Source organism: Giraffa tippelskirchi, chromosome 3, assembly GCF_054371585.1.
Source record: "Giraffa tippelskirchi isolate mGirTip1 chromosome 3, T2T-mGirTip1v1.2.pri, whole genome shotgun sequence".
NCBI lineage: Eukaryota > Metazoa > Chordata > Mammalia > Artiodactyla > Giraffidae > Giraffa > Giraffa tippelskirchi.
The window spans coordinates 32,837,305-32,862,372 of record NC_137277.1 but is presented as its reverse complement, the minus strand read 5'-3'; the positions used below and the strand labels follow the sequence as shown (position 1 = coordinate 32,862,372).

General features: G+C 46.0%; 1 protein-coding gene and 1 long non-coding RNA gene across 2 annotated transcripts in view; one reads left to right on the top strand and one right to left on the bottom strand.

Annotated features, from left to right (window-relative positions):
- DNAH9 (dynein axonemal heavy chain 9) overlaps nucleotides 1-25,068 on the top strand; it is a 286,190-nt gene that overhangs the window by 12,424 nt on the left and 248,698 nt on the right. The window contains exons 2-8 of the mRNA XM_081580689.1: nucleotides 490-686; nucleotides 2,770-2,928; nucleotides 3,960-4,090; nucleotides 9,644-9,855; nucleotides 10,954-11,187; nucleotides 22,452-22,619; nucleotides 24,714-24,830. Of these exons, the coding sequence (XP_081436815.1) occupies nucleotides 490-686; nucleotides 2,770-2,928; nucleotides 3,960-4,090; nucleotides 9,644-9,855; nucleotides 10,954-11,187; nucleotides 22,452-22,619; nucleotides 24,714-24,830 (1,218 nt within the window). The remainder of the gene's footprint in view (nucleotides 1-489; nucleotides 687-2,769; nucleotides 2,929-3,959; nucleotides 4,091-9,643; nucleotides 9,856-10,953; nucleotides 11,188-22,451; nucleotides 22,620-24,713; nucleotides 24,831-25,068) is intronic.
- On the bottom strand, nucleotides 9,052-13,662 carry LOC145542258 (uncharacterized). The gene is made up of 2 exons (XR_014079727.1): nucleotides 10,333-13,662; nucleotides 9,052-10,001 (listed from the first exon to the last, which is right to left on the bottom strand). It is a non-coding gene; the product is annotated as an uncharacterized LOC145542258 (long non-coding RNA).

The following is a 25,068-nucleotide window of genomic DNA, read 5'->3' as shown; positions in this document are numbered from 1 at the left end:
TATTGTGATAGTTTCAGGTGGATGGCAAAGGGACTCAGCCATACATATACATGTATCCATTCTTCCTCAAGCTCCCCTCCCATCCAGGCTGCCACGTAACATTGAGCAGAGTTCCCTGTGCTACACAGTAGGTCCTTGTCGGTGGTTATTTGTTTAGTTGCTAAGTTGTGTCCAACACTTATGACCCCATGGACTATAGCCTGCTGGTCTCCTCTATGCATAGGATTTCCCAGGCAAGAATACTGTAGTGAGTTGTCATTTCCTTCTCCAGGGGATCTTCCTGATGCAGGGATCAAACCTGTGTCTCCTGCTTGGCAGACGGATGCTTTACCACTGAGCCACCTGGGAAGCCCCCTTGTTGGTTATCCCTTTTAAATATAGGAGTGTGTACACATTGATCCCAAACTGCCCAGCTTCCCTCCCCAGAATAGTCTTTCTTTAGAGTTTCAGAAGTTGCCCACCTTTGTTTCCTGTACACATCTGTTCTAGGTTGTCATCCCTGTCCTGGCCAATGAGAAGAACCACCTAGACTGGCCCCGCATGGTTTGTCAAGATGTCCAGCGGCATGCCCACAGCCTCCAGGGTGACCTCCTGGTTCTCCTTGAGCAATCAAAGGGAAAAACCCTGCTGCCCCTTCCCGTCGGCTCAGAAAACATGGGCTCTGAGGGTTCTGAAATCGAGGCCACGTAAGTACCGCCAGGCCGGCCATATGGGCCTCGGAGATAGGGGAGATGCCCTTTATTTGAATGTTTTCTCTACGCCTTTTCTGTCTGTGACTCTGCACATCTCCTTCTTCTGCACACAAGCCCTCTGTTGGCCAGCATCCTCGGACTGTGTGTTCGGTGCTGCTTACCACCCTCGCCCCAGTACCTCCACCCAAGTCTCTCAAGGCTATCACAGCAGCTTGGCCTTCTTTCCGCTCAGAACTATCTGAGGACTGACAGCAGCCACACTGATTCCAGCATTTCCCTTATCAGGACTGTCTCATTGTTGGCAGGGACCCAGGTCCAGTCTGGGAGACAGCACACCTCTTCCCACCATTTACTCAGCACATCATATCGCTGTCCAGACCCTCTACCAGCAGCAGCTGGAGAGTGTTTTCAGGTCCTGGGGACTTTTTTTTTTTTCTCCAAGTAGAAACAAATCGGCTTTGTCGAGGCTTGAGGTCCTTGCCTTCTGTGACTGGAGAGGCATTAAACCCCATCGCTCTTCTCCTTGTAGGAGCGATACCCACTGTCAGCTTCCACTTACCATTCCAGCTCTGAGCTATCTTTGCTTCTGTCCTGTGGGGATTTTCTTCTTTTTCTTTCAAGTCAGGCTATGTACCTAAAATAATATTTTTTTTTAAATCACCTTCTAGTAAGCATTCTATATGTTTGTGGCAACAGTCCACTTTCCTTCACAAGTTCAGTCTGCCACATTGCTGGGACTTTCCAAATGTATTGTGTACTCAGGGTCCATGATTTGATCTGCAGAATGAGTAATGCATGGGATAGAAATATACTTTACAGTGAGTTTTTTCCTATTGAAGTAATTTGCTATGTATATAATTTGAAGCAATTCACAGTTAACTGGAAAACTTATCATGGCTTAATAAAAATATACAATTTTCAAAATAAATACCTTCAAACGACCCTTCTCCCGTTCCTTTTCTGTTTGAACATAATAACTTTCAGTGTGAATGTATAATCATTGCAGTGTTTGTCTCCCTTTGTTCAAATTTGATAATTTCCCAAGAAGCTGGATCGTATTACTGGGAGGTGAGTATTTTCTGCCTTTAATACTGCCCATAATCACTTGTGCCATATCATTGCTTAGCAAATATGAACTTAATTAAATGAAGCGAAGGTGGGTTTCTGGCATGAAAAATGCAAATGACAGATTCTCTCTCACCTGTGTCCTGTGTTCTCGGCATGCCTGTGTGTGTGCTAAGTCACTTCAGTCATGTCCAACTCTTTGTGACCCCATGGGCTGTACCCCTCCAGACTCCTCTGTCCATGGGATTCTCCAGGGAAGAATACTGGAGTGGGGTTGCTGTGCCCTCTTCCAGGGGATCTTCCCCACCCAGGGATTGAACCCCTGTCTCTTACATCTCCTGCATTGGCGGTGGGTTCTTTACCACTAGTGCCATGAACAACTGTCAGTTCAGACTGTATGAAAAGGCAACCAGAATGTATTTTTGATTTTTAATCCCTTCCAAACATCCTTAGTTAGTTTATTTAAAAGGTATATGAGGGAGAACACATGGGGAATTCCATTCTTCACTGGAAAAGTGAGGACAAAGGATAGTAATGTTCAGACGTCTAACGAGTTGCCTGATGGAGGAGGAAGTAACCTGTTTCTTCTTGCTGAGGAGGTCAGAACTGAGACCAGATGAGGGACTGGCAGGGAGATGAACCTGGTCCTGGGTAGAGACAAACTCTTTGCCAAGGAGAGCTGATCTTCCCAAGGAATGCACTGCCTCATCAAGTAGGGAGCTGGCTGGCATTGGTGGGACTCAAGCAAGGGTTGGGGCTTCCCTGGTGGCTCAGACGGTAAAGGATCTGCCTGCAGTATGAGAGACCCGCATCAGTCCCTGGGTCCCAAAGATCCTATGGAGAAGGGAATGGCTACCCAATCCAGTATTCTTGCCTGGAGAATTCCACGGACAGAGGAGCCTGGTGAGCAACAGTCCATGGGATCACAAAGAGTCAGACACAACTGAGGTGACGTAGCACATAGAGTTAAGCTCTTCCCTGTATCCCAGGAGACTTGTTGTCTCTTTCACAGCTTGGATTCTACAGACAAATCTGTCATCTACGCCATTGAGTCTGCAGTGATCCAGTGGAGCCACCAAATCCAGCTGGTGCTCAAAAGAGAGTCTTCCCAGCCGCTCCTCCAGGGGGAAAACCCTACCCCGAAGGTGGAGCTGGAGTTCTGGAGGAGCAGGTGGGCACAGACTGGGACCCTGGGAGCAGGTGCCTCACATTGGAAATGGGCTGGGGGAGGTGGCTTCTGAGTCTGGTCCCACCCCCCAGGCATCTCTCATCAGCCCTAGAGCCAACAGCTTAGTGTCATTTGGGTCAAGGCAGCTTTTCTGTATACTGGGAGGTGACACTTTTGCCAAGGTTCAACGGTCATGCCTCATTTCTTGAGCTGCAGTCAGTGTATCTTCTGACATTTCTTCAAAGGCTCTTTCAGCCACACATAAAGTTAATGAACTCACTTTCATATTTTCTTCTACTTGTTTGCTCCCTCTCCTTGGACAGTCAATATGCACACTTTTTTTTTTTTTTGTAGAATTTAGAGAAAGAGAGGGGGTTTGGCAGTACACCGCTGAACACTGTCTCTTAGGTTCCAGGCAGTCATTAGGAAGGCTGAAAGTCCATCACCCGTGGTGTCCCAGCTCCACAGGTTCCAGAAAGACCTAATTATCCCCCCTCTCCCTCCCCGTTTCCCTGCTCCTATTTATCACTGTGCTGATTAATCTTCTACTCAAAAGGAGACAGACAGACAGAATGATGTGTGAGGGGGGACCTGCCTGTCCTTGCATGTCACGTGACCAGGGATACCAGTAGGGCTCCAGCCCTGTTTGCATCCCATGCTGAGATGCCCCACTCTGCTGACCTACTGTGGGGCCCTTCTCCAGCAGCCTTGCTCTGACAACACCTCTCTCGTCCCACCCAAAACCTCACTGTGAGAGCTAATGACCTCCAGCTGCTGAGCTTCTGAGCTGCCAGATGGTCAGCAGTGTTCCCTGCTGTTAGCTCCTGCAGCTACTCCTTTGAACCTGTATACAGACTGAGGCTCTTGCCCTCGGTATTCTGGGAACAGACGCCCCGGCTCTTTGGACTGGAGCACGGCCTCTGCAGAAGCACCCCGAGGTAGACCTCCTCTCTCGGTCTATCTGAAGGCCAGTCTGGCATCATGACTGTGTTCGCTGACATTCTTCTGGACTGACGCTTCTCCTGGTGTTGCAGGTGTGAAGATCTGGAATACATTTATAATCAGCTAAGAACGATAAAGAGGAGGGGCATGGCGGGACTTCTGGACAAGCTTCAGAGCAGCTACTTTCCAGCTTTCCAAGCCATGTTCCGAGACATTGGAGCAGGTGAGGATCCACAAGTATTTTCATACACTGACTCAACTCTGTTATTTAGTGCCAGACTATCTTCCTCTCTGATTTCAGCAGCTTCCAGTCCTTGTGACCCTCCGACCTGAGATGGTCTAGCACATCGGCAAGAATACCAAACCTAGAAGCAGGAAAGTAGCAACCCTGTGCTCTATTTGCATTCCCAGGGCTTTGAGACCCTGGCAGAGTCACCTAACCTCTCTGAGCTTTCGCATGTACTGTGGTTATAGAGCATATGCTTGCCACCTGCTTCCCTGGGCTGCTGGGAGAGGATGTAAGTGTGAGTTCTTTACTGACTATAAATCACAATCCCTCACCTCTGGAATTCATGTCCTTCCACCCCCAGCTCCTTGGACAGTCTCTGTTCCATTTCCAGCTCCATTCTGCTTTTTCTGTTCCTACGTCTGTCAGATGGGACTGCAGTTTCCTGGTCATCTGAGCACCAGATAAGATCGGCCCTTGTCAAAACTGCAAATCCAGCAGAGTCTATACTTAGAAGTAGGTAAATCCTTTCAGGGCTCCCTCTCCCCTCATCAGTGCACTTTGCTTCTTTCTCCTCTCAAACCTCCTCCTGGCTCTTGGGTATTGTAGGTTGAAATGTGCTTCTAAAGGTGTTTGCAATTTCATGTTATTTAAGGTTAATCTCAGCAGTGATTTTCAAATGCTTTTTCTCTATCAGAACTCTTTCTTTAAATGCAATCTCCTGTGTCAGTCCAGAATGTAAAACTTGCCAAGATGTGTTTGCTGTGCTAAAGAGGGAGTGTCCTATGTCCAGAGCCCAGTGGTAGATCCCTGCCCCACCTTCTCCTCCTTATGGCGTGGGGTTTAGAAACCATGCAGATGAAGGAATAAAAGTACCAGTGGTGGAGTTTCTGACTTGTGCTTTATAACAGAGAATAGCTGGCTTAAGGAGCTGGTCTCTGAGGTCCTTCCGGAACCCTAATTTCTCATCCCAGAGGCCCTCTGCCACCTAGAGCTGGCTAGAGCTGCTACTTAGAGCTGGGTTCCTATTGGGGCCCCAGTTTATTGCTTCTCTTGAGAGGTTTTGTGTCTCAGAGCAATCCAATGTTGTTCCCAATTTATGCCCCAATTCAAATGAGGTAGTGTCCCCAGAAGTGATTTGTGTACCGCTGTTAGTAAGAGAGATGATTGGGGTAGATGTCTGAGTAGGTTTATTTTATTTTTTATGTTTTAAATTTAATTTGATTAATTTATTTTTAAAATTGGAAGATAATTGCTTTACAGTGTTGTGTTAGTTTCTGCTGCACAGCAACATGAATCAGCTGTATGTATGCATACATCTCCTCCCTCCTACCTCCCCCATCCCGCCCGTCTAGGTCATCACAGAGCACCCAGCTGAGCCCCCTGTGCTAGACAGCAGGTTCCCACTGGCTCCCTGTTTTACACATGGCAGTGTATGTATGTCAGTGCTACTCTCAATTCATCCCACCTTCTTCCTCCCCCACTGCGTCCACAAATCCATTCTCTATATCTGCATCTGTATTTCCTGCCCTGCAAATAGGCTCATCAATACCATTTTTCTAGATTCCATATATATATATATACATTAATATACGATATTTGTTTTTCTTTTTCTGACTTACTTCATTCTGTATGACAAACTCTAGGTTCATCCATATTTTAAAATATGCAAAAAGGTAACTCCTTTTTTTGGCATGTGATGTGAATTTTCCATTTATGGTTTTATAGAGATTTAATGGTTTCATTTTATATGGTTTTATTTAGGTTAAAATTAGAGTCAAATTAGGGAAAGGTATGAGGTAATACTACAGGTTGTAGGCAGTCACGACAGATATCATAAAGGGGATATACCAAGGATGAAAATTTGAGGCTCTGAAATAAAACATATTTATGAGTTTATTATTTAGAGCACCAAGTATATTTTTCAATTAAAAGATTAATAGAGTATAATCATTCACATTGATTAATAGTAATAAAATATTTGGTTCCCCAGACCACCTTCTAAAAGTTTTTTGCAAAAGAATATATTATGGCAATGAAAAGAAATTAGGAAAAAAAGACAATATCATCATAATTGTCTCAGAGAAATACCACTGTAAAAATAGAAATCTTTGAAATATATAACTCAATCCAAATAATGGAAGAAGAGAAATTTTGATCACAGTTGCCAGATAGAGACTTGGTCAGAAATTTTGTTGGGATCTTCAGAGAATAAAAATCTTTTAACTGGCACCTGATTTTCCTCATTTCTAATTTAATTTCAGAGTTTTTGTCTTTATTCTTCAGATAGTATGTGCTTTGCACAGACGTACTGTATGTCACAATCAGGGTAGTTCTTTGGCTCACAGATGGACAGAAGAGAAGGGAAGCAAAAGATATAGTCCTGGATTGGTGGGCACATGGGGAGTAAAGAAGGAGGTTAAAAGAATGTAGAAAAATATGTGGGAACAAGATTTTCTGAAGTGCAGTCGATTGGGCAACAAAGAACCTTGGAAACAGGAAGTAGGGGTATCCTGGAAGAGAAAGGACCAGGGGAGTCAAGACCAAGTAGGGAGTTCCTGCCTCTGGCCACTAGGAGGCAGGGTTGGCACAGTGCGGCCCAGTTGCCAGTCCAGGATATTTGTGGGTAGAAGCGTGTGGAGAATAGGGCTTCCCAGGTGGTGCTAGTGGTAAAGAACCCGCCTACCAACGCAGGAGACATAAGAGACATGGGTTCTATCCCAGGGTCAGGAAGATCCCCTGGAGGAGGGCATGGCAACCTACTGCAGTATTCTTGCCTGGAGAATCCCATGGGCAGAGGAGCCTCGTGGGCTATGGTCCATGGGCTTGCAAAGAGTTGGACATGACTGAAGCTACTTAGCATGCGTATGTTGGGAGAGAAGTAAAGTCCAGCAGTTTTCTGGCGCTGCCATGAAACTGGCTCTCGGGTTCCCATGAGAGCCCATTGCATGCAACCCTTTTCAACACCTGCTCCCAACACTCAGTGACATCAAGTTAGTAGCTTGAGATCAGACACAGTGGGAAGATTAGGAGTATTTACATCCAAGAAACTGGCAAATGCTAAAGGCTTTTGGGATCAAGGCTTTTGTCCCAGAAGAGCTTGTAGTTAAAGATTTACCAGCAAGCCATACATATTTCTGTGCAACTGGGGTTTATATTTGAATCTGTTTTGTTTGGGTTTTTTTGGCCACATTGCCCGGCCTATGGGATTTTAGTTCCCCGATCAGGGATCAAACCCAGGCATTGTGCAGTGGAAACACAGAGTCCTAACCACTAGGCCACCAAGATATTCTCTATATTTGCATTTTTTAAAAGCCGTTAGTCTAACTCTGTTTGTGTCTTTCTTCATCTGCCTTGTGAGCCAAGGTGACTGCATCCTGGAGTAGATGAGCCAGCCCTCAAGTGTTGAGCTCTTGAAAATCGGGGGAGTGTGTATTTGTATGATTAAAGGAGGTTTTTCTTATTAAAAAGTACAACATGAAAAGGAAGCTCCCGTGGTGTGATGCTCTCGGTTTCCCTTCCCTCAAGGCACAGATGAAAGCCTGAGCATGTGCTCATTGGAGTGACTATTGGATTCTGACACCCCCCACCCTACAGTGGTTCTGATATTTCCATCAAATCCTCCCATTTAAGAATTGCTGTTCTAATCAATTTACCGTGACATGTGCCTTTTAAAAATTGGATTCACATAGTCCTTCTCATAACTCCATCTGGGGTATAAAGCTTGACATACATCCCAAGCTTTGATGTACACATCCCAAACTCCCATGTGTCGTGAGACCCACAAACATCAAGCCAGGGATTCAATGTAATAAACTCGGGTATAATCCTGCTTTTGCTCAGCTGGGCAGAGCTGACCAATTAACTGGTAGACTCAAGGCAGGTTATTTAGGTCTTAATTTTTTTTGTAATTTTCAGCAATTTTTATCAGATGGTACAGTGGTTTTATTTATTTATCTATTTATTGGGCTTCTCTGCTAGTTCAAGTGGTAAGGAATCCACCTGCCAATACAGGAGATGCAGGAGATGCAGGTTCTATCCCTGGGTCAGGAAGATAGACCTCCTGGAGGAGGAAATGGCAACCCACTTCAGTATTTTTGCCTGGGGAATCTCATGGACAGAGGAGCCTGGAGGGTGACAGTTCTTGTGGGGTCCCGCAGAGTTGGACACAATTGAGCATGCAACAAATAACAAAAAATTAGAAAAAGATATTTATTTGTTATTTTTTGGCTGCACCATGCAGCATGCAGGATCATAGTTCCCTGACCAGGGATTGAACCCATGCCCCCTTCATCAAAAGTGTGGAGTCTTAATCACTGGACAACCAGAGAAGTTCCTAGGTCCTAATTCCTTTGCTTACAAAGTGGAAATAATGAAGCTACCTCACACGATTTTCTAAGAGTTTTTCTATGAGTTGGATGGTGTTTGGTATATTGAAACTGTTTACTAAACAGTTCCATATATTTTGAGTTTCTTTTAGGATGAATGCAGAGCTTCATCCACATAAAATAACCCACGACCATCTGCTGTCACATGACAGCGCCTGGTTACCTGCCCAGGAAAGAACCAGCCTTCCTAAACACCCGTTTCTGGGCCTTTGCATCCCCCCTCAGTGACTCTGCAGAATTAGCACCCAGAGCTACGGTTTTCCTCCTTTCCCCTCTCAGCCACCACAGGACGGCAGTTGGAAAATGCTCTCTTTCCTCGGCTTCATTCAATGGAAATGGCAGGAGATTTTCCTGGCTTTGAAAACCAGCGGAGCCTTGCCATAATCAGCCTGAGCTATTTCTCTATTTCCTGTGACTTGTCCTCCATAAGGAGAAGGCAATGGCACCCCACTCCAGTGTTCTTGCCTGGAAAATCTCATGGACTGAGGAGCCTGGTGGGCTACCGTCTATGGGGTCGCACAGAGTCGGACACGACTGAAGCGACTTAGCAGCAGCAGCAGCAGTCCTCCATAAGAGCTCAATGAGATTCTTTATTAGCAAATATTTATTAGAGATGTGACCATGCACGCAACCCCCTCCTTTGGTCCAAGCACCGAGCTAGCCGTATATGAAGATTCAATCTTGCTGCCGTCACAAGAACCCTTTAAATGAGTTACCGTTCAGCCTGTTGTTGAGATTCAGACAGCATAGTCATGCCTGAGGTCACACTTTTGATGTTATTGGCATTTGAAGGCAGATCTTTCTGACTCTTAAAACCCATCCTCTGTCATCCATCCCATATTCCTCAGAGGTGATACCAGCAAACAGTCACCGAGCATTTTCTACACACAGCGCCAGAGGGCCTGGGGCTGGGAGGGCCAGGAGGCCATCCAGATACAAGAATTCTGTAAGAGAGGCTCCTCAGACCCCTCTCACAGCTGCCCAGGGCTCTTCTGATTTCAGTGTTTCCTCGCAAGAGCTGGCCAGCCCTCTCTGCTCCCTCAGCCCAGGAAGAGATCACAACCCTTGTTTTCTGATCCTTCATGCCCAGGCTCCAGGGCTCCGCTCGGCGGTTGTGAGCCCCAAGCCGGTACTGTGATGGGTTGTCTCCCGTTCCTTCCAGCTCTGACGGAGGCGCGGGACATCCACTCCCACCTGGCACCACTGCGCCGTCACCTGGAGAGCCTTGAGAGCCTGGAGTTTCCCGACGTGAAGCCCCGGCTGCGGCCCCTGCTGCATGTGGTCTGCTTGATCTGGGCCACATGCGAATCCTACCGCTGTCCCAGGCGGCTCACGGTGCTGCTGCAGGAGATCTGCAACCTTCTGGTCCAGCAGGTGGGCGCCCAGCTATCCCCAACCTCACCCCAGGGGCTGGATGGTTCAAGTCACAAGGAGAGTAGAGTGTGCATCTTTTTTTTTTCAGAGCAATAATGAGGGCCCAAAGAGTTCTCCTCTGGTGGCTCAGATGGTAAAGAATCTGCCTGCAATGAGAGAGACCCAGGTTCAATCCCTGGGTTGGGAAGATTCCCTGGAGAAGGGCATAGCTACCCACTCCAGCATTCCATGGACAGAGGAGCCTGGCAGGCTACAGTCCATGGGGTTGCAAAGAGTCAGACACGACTGAGGAGACTTAGCAGAGGATTCTCAGATTTGAATTGCTTTATCGTCACAGCCAATAACCCTCAAAGCTCTTCTCAGTCCTGCTGGGGTACTTTGGAGGACCCGGGTTTGGTCATAGGGTAGAGATGGTGAATTTCAACCTCCTTAAGGATCTTTATATATATATATATATGATTTTATTTATATACTTACCTTTGGCAGCACTGGGTCTTGGTTGCTGCATGCAGGCTTTCTTCTCTACTCGGAGCGAGGAGGGGCCACTCTCTAGTTGCGGTGCACGGGCTTCTCATTGCGGTGGCTTCTTTTGCTGTGGAGCACAGGCTCTAGAGCACATGGCTTCCGTAGTTGCGGCTCCTGGGCTCTAGAGCACAGGCTCAGTAGTTGTGATGCACTGGCTTAGTTGCTTCTCAGCATGTGATATCTTCCTGGATCAGGAATGGGACCCATGTTTCCTGCACTGGCAGGTGGATTCTTAGCATCTGAGCCACCAGGGGAGCCCAGAAAGCCAGTGAGTCACAACAAAAACCTGGAGAGGATACCTGTCCAGCCCCAGCTGTCCCAAGAGAAGTCTCGCTGTGTTTCCTTGTCTCTGACTGGTCACTTGCCACCCCTGAGCCCGTCACTGACCATGGCTTGAACCCAGGTCCCAACCCCGCTGTGGGACTAAAGGATGGGGTCTGATGTTTCCTATATTCAGCTCCGGGAAAGTGTTGCATGGGCAGTCGCTCAGTGAAGAGCTGTAGGCTGGGCAGAGTTGTGGACCATCCTGCACCTGCAGCCAGGCTTAGTGCCACTCACCTGTCTGCCCTCCAGGCCTCTATTTATCTCTGCCCAGAAGACCTCCTGAGAGGTGAGATGGAAGAAAGTCAGAGGAAACTGCATGTGGTCGTGGACACCCTGAGCTTCTTCAAGCAACTGTTTCAGGACAGAAGGGAGAATCTCCATTCTTACTTCAAAGAGAACCAGGCAGTCCGCGAGTGGGATTTCCAGTCCTCTTTGGTCTTTGTGCGATTGGAAGGCTTCCTAGGGCGACTGGGTGTGATGCAGGTGAGTGTTCTCCTCCCGTCAGGCCCCCGGTTCCTTGCAGGAGGGAGCAACCTAGGGATCCAAAAAGTAACAGCAGTAACAAAGAATGAAATATCATCACGTGCAGAATCATGAAGGGATCTAGAGGGTGCCATATTGAGGGAAGTAAGTCAGGCAGAGAAGGAGAAGTATCATACGATATCACTTATATGTGGAATCTAAATAAATAATACAATTGAACTTACTTACTACACAAAAACAGACTCACAGACATAGAAAACAAAAATGACTGCCAAAGGGGAAAGAGAGGTGGGGGAGGGATAAATTAGGAGTTTGGGGAGTAACAGATACACACCATTATATGTAAAATAGATAATCAGCAAGGACCTACTGTATAGCACAGGGAACTGTAATCAATATTCTGTAATAACCTATATGGGACAAGAATCTGAAAGTATATGTGTGTGTGTGTATATATATATATATATACACACATACATGGGCTTACCTGGTGGCTCAGTTGGTAAAGAATCTGCCTGCAATGCAGGAGACCTAGGTCTGATCCCTGGGTCAGAAAAATCCCCTGGAGAAGGGAATGGCTACCCACCCCAGTATTCTTGCCTGGAGAAGCCCATGGACAGAGGAAGCTGGTGGGCTATAATCCATGGGGTTGCAAAGAATCAGATATGACTGAGCAACTAAACCACACTACCATATACATGTGTGTATGTATATATATGTGTGTATGTAAATATGTGTATATATGTGTGTATGTATATATATATGCATATATATATGAATCACTCAGCTGTACATCTAAAACTAACACAATACTGTAAATCAGCTATACTTCAATTTTTAAAATAAAGTGTAGTATTTAAGATTTCAAAAAAAGAAAAAAATGAGGAAGAAACAAATATTTATCAAATTAATTAATTTTTAAGAATAGTTGCCTTTCAAGGTATGTGGAAATCCTATTTTATTCTCTAATGGAAATTATGTTTTCTTTTATATCTAATTTTCACTACATTTTACGTATGGAGAATGCAGTAAGAGAATTATAGTGTATGTGCAATTCCCAGGCTATGTCATTAGATCAGCATTTGGCCTTTCTTTTCTTTATTTCACATCTATATCTGCCTAAAGGTAGGATGACCAACTAAAAAGTGAACAAGTGAAAAACAGCAAAGCGCAGAGTAAGAAGAGGTCTGAGACAACAGGATGATCAGCCTCGCACTGGCTGGAAGAACCCATGATTCAGTAATTTATTTGCAATAGTCATCATGTGATGGTAGTTCTACTAGAAGTTTAGGAAATTCTGATCATAGTCTCAGGAAGAAGTCTCAAGGAATTAGTTGACAAATTCAGTTGGTTTTCAAATTAACGCATAATCTTCTTGCTAGAGGTCTCATGGGAAATGGCCAGTGAGCTGACCTGGATGCAGCTGGCCATGCCCACAAAGCCACTGCCTTGAACTTCTCCACTTTCCCACCATCAGGGTGGCTCCCAAAACTATAAGACTAGCATGAGTGCTGAGCTGCTTTAGTCGTGTCTGACTCTTTGTAACCCTATGGATGATAGCCCGCCAGGCTCCTTTGTCCGTGGAAGTCTCCAGACAAGAATACTGGAGTGGGTTGCCATCTCCTCCTCCAGGGGATCTTCCCAACCCAGGGATTAAACCCAAGTCTCCTGTGTCTCCTGCATTAGCAGGGGGGTTCTTTACTGCTTGTACCACCGGGGAAGCCCAAGACTAGCATGAATCCCTGTGCAAATGAAACTCGAGTTTTGCTCAAAGTCGTGACTCTTCTCCCCGAGTTGTTTAAAAGTCAATGCGAACGTTAGTTTAAGGACCAAGGTGAGAAAAAAACGAGCCTTTCTCTTTTGACTCTTTTCAAGATTTAATGTGGTGACCATGTGTTTGCATGCTTTGCAGCTCTGTATTCGCTGATGAAACTTTGCAGGGAGATTAGTGGGCATGACAAAATGAAATACATATTTGTCCTAAAATTAATTTGAGAGATGCAGGGTCAAATTCAAGATTAGGACAGTAGCCAAGGAGACCAAGAAGGAATCAGAAGCATATTTCTATCCATGATCAGCAGAGATTTGGGATGAAGAGAAGGGTTGTGTTGGGAGGAGGTGGTGATAAGTGGCATAAAGCATGCGATTACGAGGATTAGAGAGAATGAGATGAAATCTCTTGACTTCAGCCCCCAAAGCATAGTCCCAGCACTGCCATGCTCTAGGCACCACACACCAGGCTCTGAGCTAAGGCTCCGGGGATAGGACGGTGGCTAAGGTACAGTTTTGCCTGTTAGAAGCCCGGGGACCAGAAGACATGAAAAAGGCCGAGATTGATGGAGGAGATCCAGGGATGGGAAGACAACAAAATCTTGAAGCTTCACTGAGGTGTATTAAGTGCCGTGATAAAAGCAAAGTGTATGTGTTAGTCACTCTGTCATGTCCAACTCCTTTCAACCCCACGGACTGTAGCCCACTAGGTTCCTCCGTCCATGAGATTCTCCAGGCAAGAATACTGGAGTGGGTTGCCATGCCCTTCTCCAGAGGATCTTCCTGACCCAGGAATTGAAGCCAGGTCTTCCACATTGCAAGCAGATTCTTTACCGTCTAAGCCACAGGGAAGCCCGATGAAAGCAAAATTGGTGTGATATTGGGAGCAAGAAGGAGAGGTTTCTAACCCAGAGGGCCTCTGAGAAAGCAGGGAGCACAAGAGGAAATAAATTTAGAAACTGAAGTAGGAATTCTCTGGGGAAATGAAGACCCGTGAAGGTGGAAACAGAGACATAGAAAATGTATGAGCCAGGCCAGACCCTAGATCTTATGAAGGGTACACCTTAAATCCTTCTCTGGGATCACGGAGAGTATAAATAATTGATGCCTAGCTTTTTCCTAAATGCTTTGTTTTTGGCACCTTTTCCACCACAGCCCTTGAGAAGCAGCCTCTCTTCTCCTTCTTCTCCATTCCATCCCTCTCCTCTCCAACACCAACCTGTTCACTCTCTTTTAACTGGAGGTGGCAGACACTCTCTGGCTCCTGCCTGCCCCTGGCCACCAAGGGGACCAGGGCAGACAACCACCTTTATAGGCTCCCTAGCCCCGAGGATGGTTCTCACAGTGGAAGCCAGGGAGCAACACTCAGCTCTGCAAGACTGTTGGGCTGCGGCCTGGGGCCCTTCACACATGCTAATGATATGACTTTGCATATCTTGACATTGGGCGCCTAATCTGCTGGGTTTATTCAGTAACTGCAGGAGGCCCTGACCACTAGCCTCCCGAGTCATTACCCTTGCAAGAGTCCACTCTCTGGCTGCTTTTTCTTTCTGAATCAATGCACAGATGCATAAAAAGCAGTTGCTCCAGTTTAATTTGAAGATGAGTTGAATGTCACCTGGTCCTGCTCCTGTTCCCCTCGTAAGTTTTCTGTCCCTGGCTCTGGTTCACTTGTCTGCTCTTAGGCCAAATGCCACCACTTCTTTTGTCCATTCATTTCCCCTCTGCCTCCCTCTTCCTCTTCCTCCCTCTTCCTTTTCTGCTGGTCTCCCTCCCCTTCTCTGTTTTCCTCTTTCTCTTGTTTAGTTTCTCTGAGCTCTCTGTTCACCCTACATTTTCCTGATTCGGCCTTTTCCTGCGGCTGTTTCTTTCCCTTGTCCGGGCATTTCTCCCTCTTTCATCTCCTAAACATTTTCTCAGTTTTGCCCCCTGGCCGGTGTTTTCCCTGTCTCTTCCCGACTCAGCTCAGTGCAGCAAGACACAGGCTATCGATCGGCTTTGGGCATATTTCACATTGCCCTTTAGTTAACATTCTGTGTATCTCTGTGATCGATGCCTGTTTGAGATGGGGTTAATCTGCTTCTCTCCAGCAAGAATTAGCATGAACCCAGCCTTATTCATCTTGACGTTGTGTACACTTTGTGGCCCCTAAGACACGGGCAGCTGCAATTAATAAATACATGAAGCCAAGTTAATAAAATGATTTCACTGTGTTTCCCTCTCTGCCTTGCTTACAAGGGTGAGATTCTTTAGGGCTGGTTTTTAATCTCCATTGTTCTATTTTCCCCTCTGATTTGCTTGGCCTTTTTTTTTTTTTTTGGCTTTTTGAAACAAGAAAGTTTTATTGTGCATATGGATGTTTCCCCTCTTTTACTGTTCAGTCGCTCAGTCACGTCCGACTCTGCGACCCCATGGACTGCATGCAGCATGCCAGGATTGCCTGTCCTTCACCATCTCCCGGAGCTTGCTCAAACTCATGTCCGTTGAGTCAGTGATGCCATCCAACCATCTCATCCTCTGTCATCCCCTTCTCCTCCTGCCTTCAATCTCTCCCAGCATCAGGGTCTTTTCCAATGAGTCAGCTCTTCGCATCCAGTGGCCAAAGTATTGGAGCTTCAGCTTCAGCATCAGTTCTCTGGGCACTTGCTAAATGAAGGTGAGGGCAGGACTGCTTGGCCAGAGGTGCTGACCTGCTGAGCTGTCCTGCAGGTCTGTCTGCAGAGGCATGTGGAGTGATTGCATTCTCTGCAAACCTTGTCCTCCTTCTCCTCTTCCTCCTCCTCACCATCCCCATGATGCAGCTAATCTCTTAGAGAGCCAACCCCTGGAAAGGAAAGGAAGAACAGACCAAGAAAGAATTTACATCTTTCAAAAGCCAATCTCGTGTAAGAGCTGCAGCCTTACAACCTTGGAAAGAGCTGGGTGTCAGTACCACTAACAAATGAGCACCATTATTTGTGACACAAAAATGAACTTGCCCATAGTCACAGGCTCAGCAAGGCTTAGCTGGGATTCATACCCCAGGGTACAGGGTTCCAAGCACTGTCTTTCCACCAAATGCAGACATCTCCCAGCAATTATAAAGATCTGTTCCCCTGCTTCCCTCCCTGCCTCCCTCCCTCCCTTTTGAGAGTCCCACACTGGTTTTGTGGTTTTCTTCTGCCCCAACACACTCTATTCTGTATTTGCACACACTATTTTTACCACATGATTTCTTGGTCTTTTTTTTCCTGAATAAGTCATTTCGGTAAAATTATAATTCCCACTCCATGAAAGGCCCTTACTAAGAAAATCCCAAAAGTGTATACAATCTTTGCAATTTAAAGGAACAGTCAAAAATCAAAAGGAAAAGTCTTCCCCTGCCTCTGGATTTGTTTCCCCACCCTGCCTTCCTGCAATGTGCTTCAGTGTGCACCTGTGCAGCCACACACAACACACACCACACGTATAGACACACACTGCACATACACACACACCACGCTACACATGCATACACACACCTACACACCACACTCATACATATAGACACACCTCTCATAGACACACAACACTACACATACAGACACATACTGCACATATGCACAGCACACTATGCACACACACACCACACTCACACATACAGACACACACTGCACTTATACACACAGTACTACCCACACATTACATACACCACACACACATTGCACATACACACTCACCACACACACATGTATGCATGCATACACTGTGCACACAATGCTGCAGGCAATACGTGCACACACACACACACATACAGTTTCTTGTTGTGCCGTAACACTGCAGATTCTGCAGCTGCCCTGTTTGTGTGTCCACCCCCAGCCTCTCCCCTCCAACAATGCAGTAAGTAAGCAGCTTGGAGAGAACCCCCATCTCTTTCATTGTGAAATTGCTGTAAAGCTGTGATTCTCTTGGAGGTGAGATGCTTTCCTGCTGAGGCTCCATGCACAGTGATTAGCAGGCAGTTAGGTAATAAGCTGACCTAATCTACCACATTTCCCTTGCTCTTTCCACGTCTCCAGCCCCTCTGCCAGCTCCTTTCATTCAGGTCTAATTGGGCCGCTTCCCTTTCAGCCAGGCCTGAGCGCTCGGTCGTGTAGGAGACCATTAGCTGCATAAGGTCGACTGCCTTCAGAAGGTAAAGAAAACAGTCTTTTTCCCAATGACCTTTTGAGATTCTCTTCTGTGAATGTCTGCTTTGTGTTTGCCCTTAATGAATTCTGAAGACATTTCTTTTAAGATGCGCGGCCTCTCCTGAGAACAGGCTTGCTGTTTGTGGGGCCACATCACCCCATTAAAGGTTGCACAGTTTTCAGAAGAATAGGACCCAGTCAATCCAGCCAGCTGCCTGGGACCCCCCCGCTCTTCGTGGCTTCCGCCTGGAAAGGAGCACCTGAGTATCAGCTACTGTGCACATCTCTTAGCCACCAACCTGATCTAATGACATTGGGGTGATGCTAATTAATTATAGTGCCTACTGTTCATTGAGGGCTTCCCTGGTAGTTCAGACGGTCTGCCCGCAATGCAGGAGACCCAGGTTGGATCCCTGGGCTGGGAAAATCCCTTGGAGAAGGAAATGGCAATCCACTCCAGTATTCTTGCCTAGAGAATTGTATGGACAGAGGAGCCTGGCAGACTACAGTCCATGGCATCACAAAGAGTCAGACACGACTGAGCAACTACATTCTAACTTTTTTTTTTTCACTTTTCACCATTTATTGACGGCTTCCCAAGTGGCTCAGTAGGTAAAGATCTGCTTATAATACAGAAGTCACAGGGGGTTCGGGTTCAATCCCTGGGTAGGGAAGATCCCCTGGAGGAGGAAATGGCAACCCACTTCAGTATTCTTGCCTGGAGGATTCCATGGACGCAGGAGCCTAGTGGGCTACAGTCCATAGGGTCACAAAGAATTGGACATGACTGAAGCGACTTAGCACACACACACACACCGTTTATTGAAGTTGTACAAAGACACTTCCCATGTAACTCTGTAACTCATCTGCAGGTCAGGAAAAGGAGGATTAGAAAAATTAAGTATCTTGCTTTAAGCCATGTAGCTGGTGAACGGTAGAACAGGGCTGTGTGAACCCAGCTATCTGTGCCCCAGCACTCCTCCCGTGATGCCCTGTGTCCTACCCCTGACCTTGACATTTTCAGCCTGAATACAGCATCATGGATTTTGTGTGTTTACAACGGTGATGGATAAAAATGAATATTTTAAAAATTTAATCTAGATCTCTCATGGGTTTAAATGGCCTTTTATCTGTTTTGTGAGGACTTCTAAATAAACAATGGAAAGAGCTTACATTTAAATATTTTGAGAATCAAAGATATAGTCACCATGATTTCTGTTAGTCTGTTTCTACGATTGTAAGATGACTTCCCGCCTGATGCAGGAATCTTCTTTATGATATCTCTGTGACATGACATCAGACTTTTAAAATCCACCCAGCAGGACTTCCCTGGAGGTCCAGTGATTAAGACTCTGAGCTCCCAGTGCAGGGGGCATGGGTTCGGTCCCTGGTTGGGGAACTAAGATCCCATATGCTACATGCTAAGTCACTTCAGTTGTGTCTGACTCTGTGCAACCCTATGGACTGCAGCCCTCCAGGCTCCTCTCTGTCCATGGGATTCTCCAGGAAAGAATACTGGAGTGGGTTGCCATTTCCTCCTCCAGGGGATCTTCCTGACCCAGGGACCAAACCCTCTACCCACCTCGTCAGGCAGGTTTTTACCACTAGCACCACTTGGGACGCCCACATGCTGCATGGTGCAGCAGAAAAGAAAAGATCTGTGAAATCCACCAAGATCTGGGGAGCTCATCACCTCTCTTAGCGGCCCAGTGTATGGCTGGACCTTTCCAGGTGTGAGATGGTTCTGTTTCATGGAGTAGAACCACATGAAACTGCCATTTCTTGTAGATCAATATGGTCAAAAATCAGAAATTTTGTAATTTCAACCTACAAGTTAACTCCAAATCTGCTGCTTTGTCCTATTCACTCGCTTTCCTTAGTTCTGCCCTCAGCTCAGGGCCATGCAAGGTTTTTCCTTGCACTTGACCACAGCTCATCAAACGTTCAAAGGCACAGTTTTGCCTTGCTTCCTAATTCTCTGTCCTTGTCTAATTCTCTTTATTTTATCCAATTGCTCTATGTTCCTAGAGCCCAATGTTCCTAGAGTCTCTACCACCCTGTCACCTTCTCCTGGAGGTACTGTCGCTAAGTCCAAGGTCAAAGATGACATCTTCCTTCATTCAACAAATATTTCTTCAGCATCTGGGACTCTTCCAGGGATGGAAAATACAGTTGGATCTCTGGGGTGTTTACAACCTACCGAGAAAGGTGGATAGGAAATAAACAATATAATGTAATCCCAGATAGTATATTATAGTGCCAGAGAGTGATTAAGAGTTCTAAAGAAAAGCTTATGCAGGAGAAGGGCATACAGAGTTAGGAGAAAAGTGGGGTAAGAGTCTCTTTTATTGGGGAGAGGGGTAAAGAAAGGATTAAGACCTTTAACTGAACCCTAAATAAATGTATTGCCCATCATGTGTTTGTTAAGCAAGGTAAATATCCATTGTTTCTAGTGACCAGAGTTTCTCCAAAAATAGAATGATTATGTAAGTATTCTTTTGGGGTTTCCCTGGTCTCTCAGTGGTAAAGAACCTGCTTGCCAATGCAGGAGATGCAGGTTCGAACCCTGGGTCTGGAAGATCCCCTGGAGAAGGAAATGGCAACCCACTCTAGTATTCTTGCCTGGGAAATCCCATGGACAGAGGAGACTGGCAGGCTACAGTCCATGGTGTCACAGAAGAGTCAGACATGACTTAGTGACTAAACAACAATACCTATGGTTTACCTGTTAGACTGAAAATGAAGCAACTTTCAGTGACCACCCAGGACTGTGCTTCAAGAATTCTTGAGAAATAAAGTATAACAAAATTATCATCTAGTTTTCTGACATAATCAAACACATCGAAATGCATCTGTCTTTTAAAATGGTTAGCGGGTACTTCCTAAAAATTGAAATTAACATCCACAAAAAATTGAAATTAACATCCACAAACTTATGAAAAATGGGTATCCAGGTGACATTCCACAGCATAAACACAGTACATTTCTCCTATCAGAATGACTCAAATTACTGCTAAAGTCCATTTCATCTGAATCAAGTTGATTGCTGATTCCTCCCTGCATACAAAGTCAAACGTGTTTAAATAAAGCCTACCCCATTTCTCCATCCTTGGCAGGATCTCCTGGTTTGGGTATACATATTCCTTCACTTGGCTGTTTCTTCCTCCTCCTCTCTCCCAGTTCAGCCCCCGGCTCATCGGTTCAGTTCAATTCAGTTCAGTCACTCACTCGTGTCCGACTCTTTGCGCCATGGACTGCAGCACACCAGGCCTCCCTGTCCATCACCAACTCCTGAAGTCTACAGAAACTCATATCCATTGAGTCGGTGATGCCATCCAACCATCTTATCCTCTTGTCCCCTTCTCCCACCTTCAATTTTTCCCGGCATCAGAGTCTTTTCAAATGAGTCAGTTCTTTGCATCAGGTGACCAAAGTATTGGCGCTTCAGCTTCAGCATAAGTCCTTCTGATGAATATTCAGGACTGATTTCCTTTAGGATGGACTGGGTGGATCTCCTTGCAGTCCAAGGAACTCTCAAGAGTCTTCTCTAACACCACAGGTCAAAAGCATCAATTCTTCAGTGTTCAGCTTTCTTTTTAGTCCAACTCTCACATCCATACATGACTACTGGAAAAACCATAGCTTTGACTAGACGGACGTTTGTTGGCAAAGTAATGTCTCTGCTTTTTAATATGCTGTCTAGGTTGGTCATAACTTTCTTCCAAGGAGCAAGCCTCTTTTAATTTTATGGCTGCAGTCACCATCTGCAGTGATTTTGGAGCCCCCCAAAATAAAGTCTCTCACTGTTTCCATTGTTTCCCCATCTATTTGCCATGAACGGTTGGGACCAGATACCATGATCTTAGTTTTCTCAATGTTAAGTTTTAAGTCAACTTTTTCACTCTCCTCTTTCACTTTCATCAAGAGGCTCTTTAGTTCTTCTTCACTTTCTGCCATAAGTGTGGTGTCATCTGCATATCTGAGATTATTGATGTTTCTCCCGGCAATCTTGATTCCAGCTTGTGCTTCATCCAGCTCAGTGTTTCTCATGATGAACTCTGCCTAGCTGAGCAAAAAGGGGACTTAGACGGCTGCCCATGGCTGCAAGGATGGGTACCCACCTGGAAATGCAGGAAGTCAGCAACTTCTCACAATTTCCCGGTGCCTCTGTCTCTGCTGCTGGGCTTGGTGTCTTGGTGAGAAGCAAGAGATGGGCTGCCCCCTGCTATCCTGATGGGTTAGCCCAGAGCAGTGGCCAGTGATATGGGCATTCCCTGGAATGATATCAGGACCTGCTGAGTTTCCAGTCTTGGGTCACTTTTCCCTCTTCTTGCCCTTCAAATCTCCTCAGGGTGGAGGACCGCCTTCCAGGGGTCCATGTCACATGTTTGCCAAAATGACACAAAGGTACCCCCATCTCCCTCTTTGCTACCGAAGAGCTAAGCACACAGATTGGAAGGTATAGCAGGAAGAACGCCTTGATTTAGAGACTTGGTGATTTTCAGTGGGTAGTCATGATAGATAAGTTAGATGCAGAGTTAGATGTGTTCTGAAGGCTCCTATTCATCTGAAGTGAAGCAACCTCGACGGACTCAAGCAGCATCACCCCCCTACCCAGGGCTCTAGGTTGTATTGTCACCTGTCACTTGATCCAGAGCCCTGCTGGGAACTGCCACGTCAATGATGACAGTAACACACACTCAGTGCCTATTTACTGGGTGCCATCCTGAGCCTACACCGACTTGATTCACTCTCACTGTTGTTATCCCAATACAAAGATGTCGGGTCATCACCCACCAACACCCAGCCGGCCGCAGGGTCTACAGTCCCAGGTACGTTCAGCACGGGCAGCCCGCAGATGTCTTTTCTTGGCAGAAGTCGTTGCTGAGAATGTTGGCACCACCTCTGAGCTTGTCCTCAGCACTACTCAGAGGATCCACTTTGCTGTCAGCACCTTCCAAGACAGCCATCATTCTGGAACCACACAACATGGTCCATTTAAAATTGGTTTCTTAAATGGGAATAAAGCTACAGGTCATGTAAATAGTGTTATTATTATATTTTATTATTTATGAGAGAACACAGAAAGAGGTTAAAGCATAAATTTGGTTTTTGTGTGCAAGTAAACTTTATTTATTGAAATTTTCTCTTTGTTATCGCGTGTCACCAAGAGTTATTTATATCAGCCCAATCTAATAGTAAGGTTACAGAACTAATCAAGCTTCACATTTTCCTAAGCAACCGCCACCCCCATATAATTTCCAGCCCTTCCTATACCAATTTGCACATCATCCACTGTTGTTGTCATCCTCATTATCTTAATTCCATTGCAAATTGTCTTCACAGGATCTTCTGAAGACAACTTTGGATTTCCACAAACTGGGAAAGCTTGAGTTCAGTGGTATCCGAGGGAGTGCCCTGAGCCAGCAGGCCCAGCGGATGTACACCGAGTTTCAAGAGATGTACAGGGTCTTCTCAGAGTCTTCCTACGACTGCTTGGATCTCCAAAGTGTGGTAGGGCTTGGAAGGGCTAACTTGCAAGCTTTGTCTCTTTTTTCTCACATGTCTGTAGCCTCTAGCCTGGGTATTTACTTGCATTTCCCCTGTGTGTTTTCTTTGGCTGTGTGGTCCCCATGGTTTTATCGGCAGAGACCACGCTTAATTATCCTTTGTGTCAGGAGAGACATCAGGGGAGGATGTTTTCCAACTGCTGACTTCTTCGGACTGAAGATACCCAGGGTTTCAGAGATGCTGAGATGGAGATGGGGTGATGGTGGAGGCTGCAGCCACTCTGCAGCTCCCAAAGCTTTAAGCTTTGAGCAGCACCTGCTGTGTGAAGGCCAGGCACACCCAGGCAGAATTTCATTAGTGGCCCACGAGGGGTAAGTGACGCAGTAGCCCAGTTTTCTGATCAGACTCTAGTTCCCAAGAGAGACCTCAGGATGAGGAAAGGGCCAACATTGCATTTTCCAGGATCAGGACACAAGAGTCCACATCCCACCTGTAGTGCAGGAGAGTTGAGACCAGTGAGTCCAAGACTGCAGGAACCAAAAGAAGCAAAAGGGTCAGTACAGAAACAGGGAATGGAGTTCCCCGAGAAGGGAATGGCTGCATTACTGGAAAAGGAATTTTAGAGTATTTGAGGGAAAAGAGAAAAGAAATTGAACAAGAATCTGCACTGAGCACCTTCCAGTGTCTGCGTTCGTGTTCAGTCATCAGTTGTGTCTGACTCTGCAGTCCCATGGGCTGTAGCCCACCAGGTTCCTCTGTCCTTGGAATTCTCCAGGCAAGAATACTGGAGTGGGTTGCCATTTTCTCCTCCAGCGAATCTTCCTGACCCAAGGAAGGAACCCGCATCTCCTGCACTGGCAGGTGGATCCTTTACCACTGAGCCACCTGGGAGCCCCCTTCCATTGTCTAGGGGGGTCTTAGCCAGCCAAAGCCAGGAAATGGAGCTTTCTAAAAGTTCCATTAGTTTAAAGTAGAAAAAAAGTTGGCATACAAAACAGGATCTATACCGTATGTTTTCTACCATGTGATAAAACAATACAAAACAAAATCCTGTACATAGAGAAGTGTGCTCCAGTGTTAGTATGGTTGGGTTTGGGAAGTAGAGAAATGCTACTATGTTTTCCTACTTTTCTTTATCTTTTCATAAAAGTATGCATAGCTACTATAAAGCAATAATAAGAGGTAATAATTTCACAAATTAGAGATGTTCCTCTGAAAATCAATGTACATTTGAAGAAAGAGCATGTTCTGTGTTGCTGAATAAAATACAGTTAATTGGGACAGGCTTATACTAAAAAAAATTCATTGTTGACCTGAAATTTAAATATAACGGGCATCCTGTATTTTTATTTGCTAAATTTGGCAACCGTGGGGGCAATGGCTAGCTGCTGTCTTAAGCAATTTAAATGTAGTTAGAAGAAATAGTTTATAGTTGTTTAATTGGCTTACTTTTCTCCTAATAGCCATATCAGTCTGTTTACACTGAAAAGAACAGGATTTTCACTTGAAGGAGGAAGGGAAGTCAGGGGTAGTGAGGATATAGCCCCATTGCTGGGGCTATTGCTGCCAAAGTGGCTTTCAGGGTGGCCTGAGCTGGTGCCGCAGGTGAGAGAGAAGGGGCTGCAGGAGCTGGAAGTGGGGGCACAGAAGAGAGGGACAGGGTACCAGCCTCACCTCCGACTCTTTACCATTTTGCCTCGAGTGACTCAGACAGTAAAGAATCCACCTGCAATGCAGGAGACGTGGGTTCGCTCGATCCCTGGGTCGGGAAGATCCCCTGGAGAAGGGAATGCTAAACCACTCTGGTATTCTTTCCTGGAGAATTCCGTGAACAGAGGAGCCCGGAAGACTGCAGTCCATGGGGGTCACAAAGGGTTGGACACAACTGAGTGACTAGCACACGCTAACACTAGAGAGTCTAGGAGAAAAATGCTGCAATAATAGGGCAACTGTCTATGTGGATCAACACTGAGACACACTATAGAGAACTGTAGAAAATCAAAATGATCCTTGGTGGGACCGATTAATAGGAAAAAGCAATCCTGGATTGTCCTTCAGAAAATCATGTTTCCTTATGTCCATTTGCTGTCTCTTCAGGAATTTGAAAATGACATCTCTGATTTTAATCAGAAAGTAGAAGACCTTGACAGGAGGCTGGGGACTGTCTTTATTCAGGCCTTCGATGACGCCCCTGGCTTGGAGCATGCCTTCAAGGTTTGTACGGGAGGGGAAGCTACCCCCTCCTTCCCCATCAGTGCTTCACTCTCCCTGCCCTCTCAGATGGGGATAAGCATACACTTCCAACTGTTTTGTTCCTGCAGAGAGGAATTGTTGCTGTTGGTCTAGTAGAAGCAGTACTGTGGGTGTCCCAGGGCGAGGGAGCCTGGAGCCTGCAGAACTGGGCTTCTCAAGTTGATAGCTCAGGCTTTTCTGCAAACTTGATGATATAAAA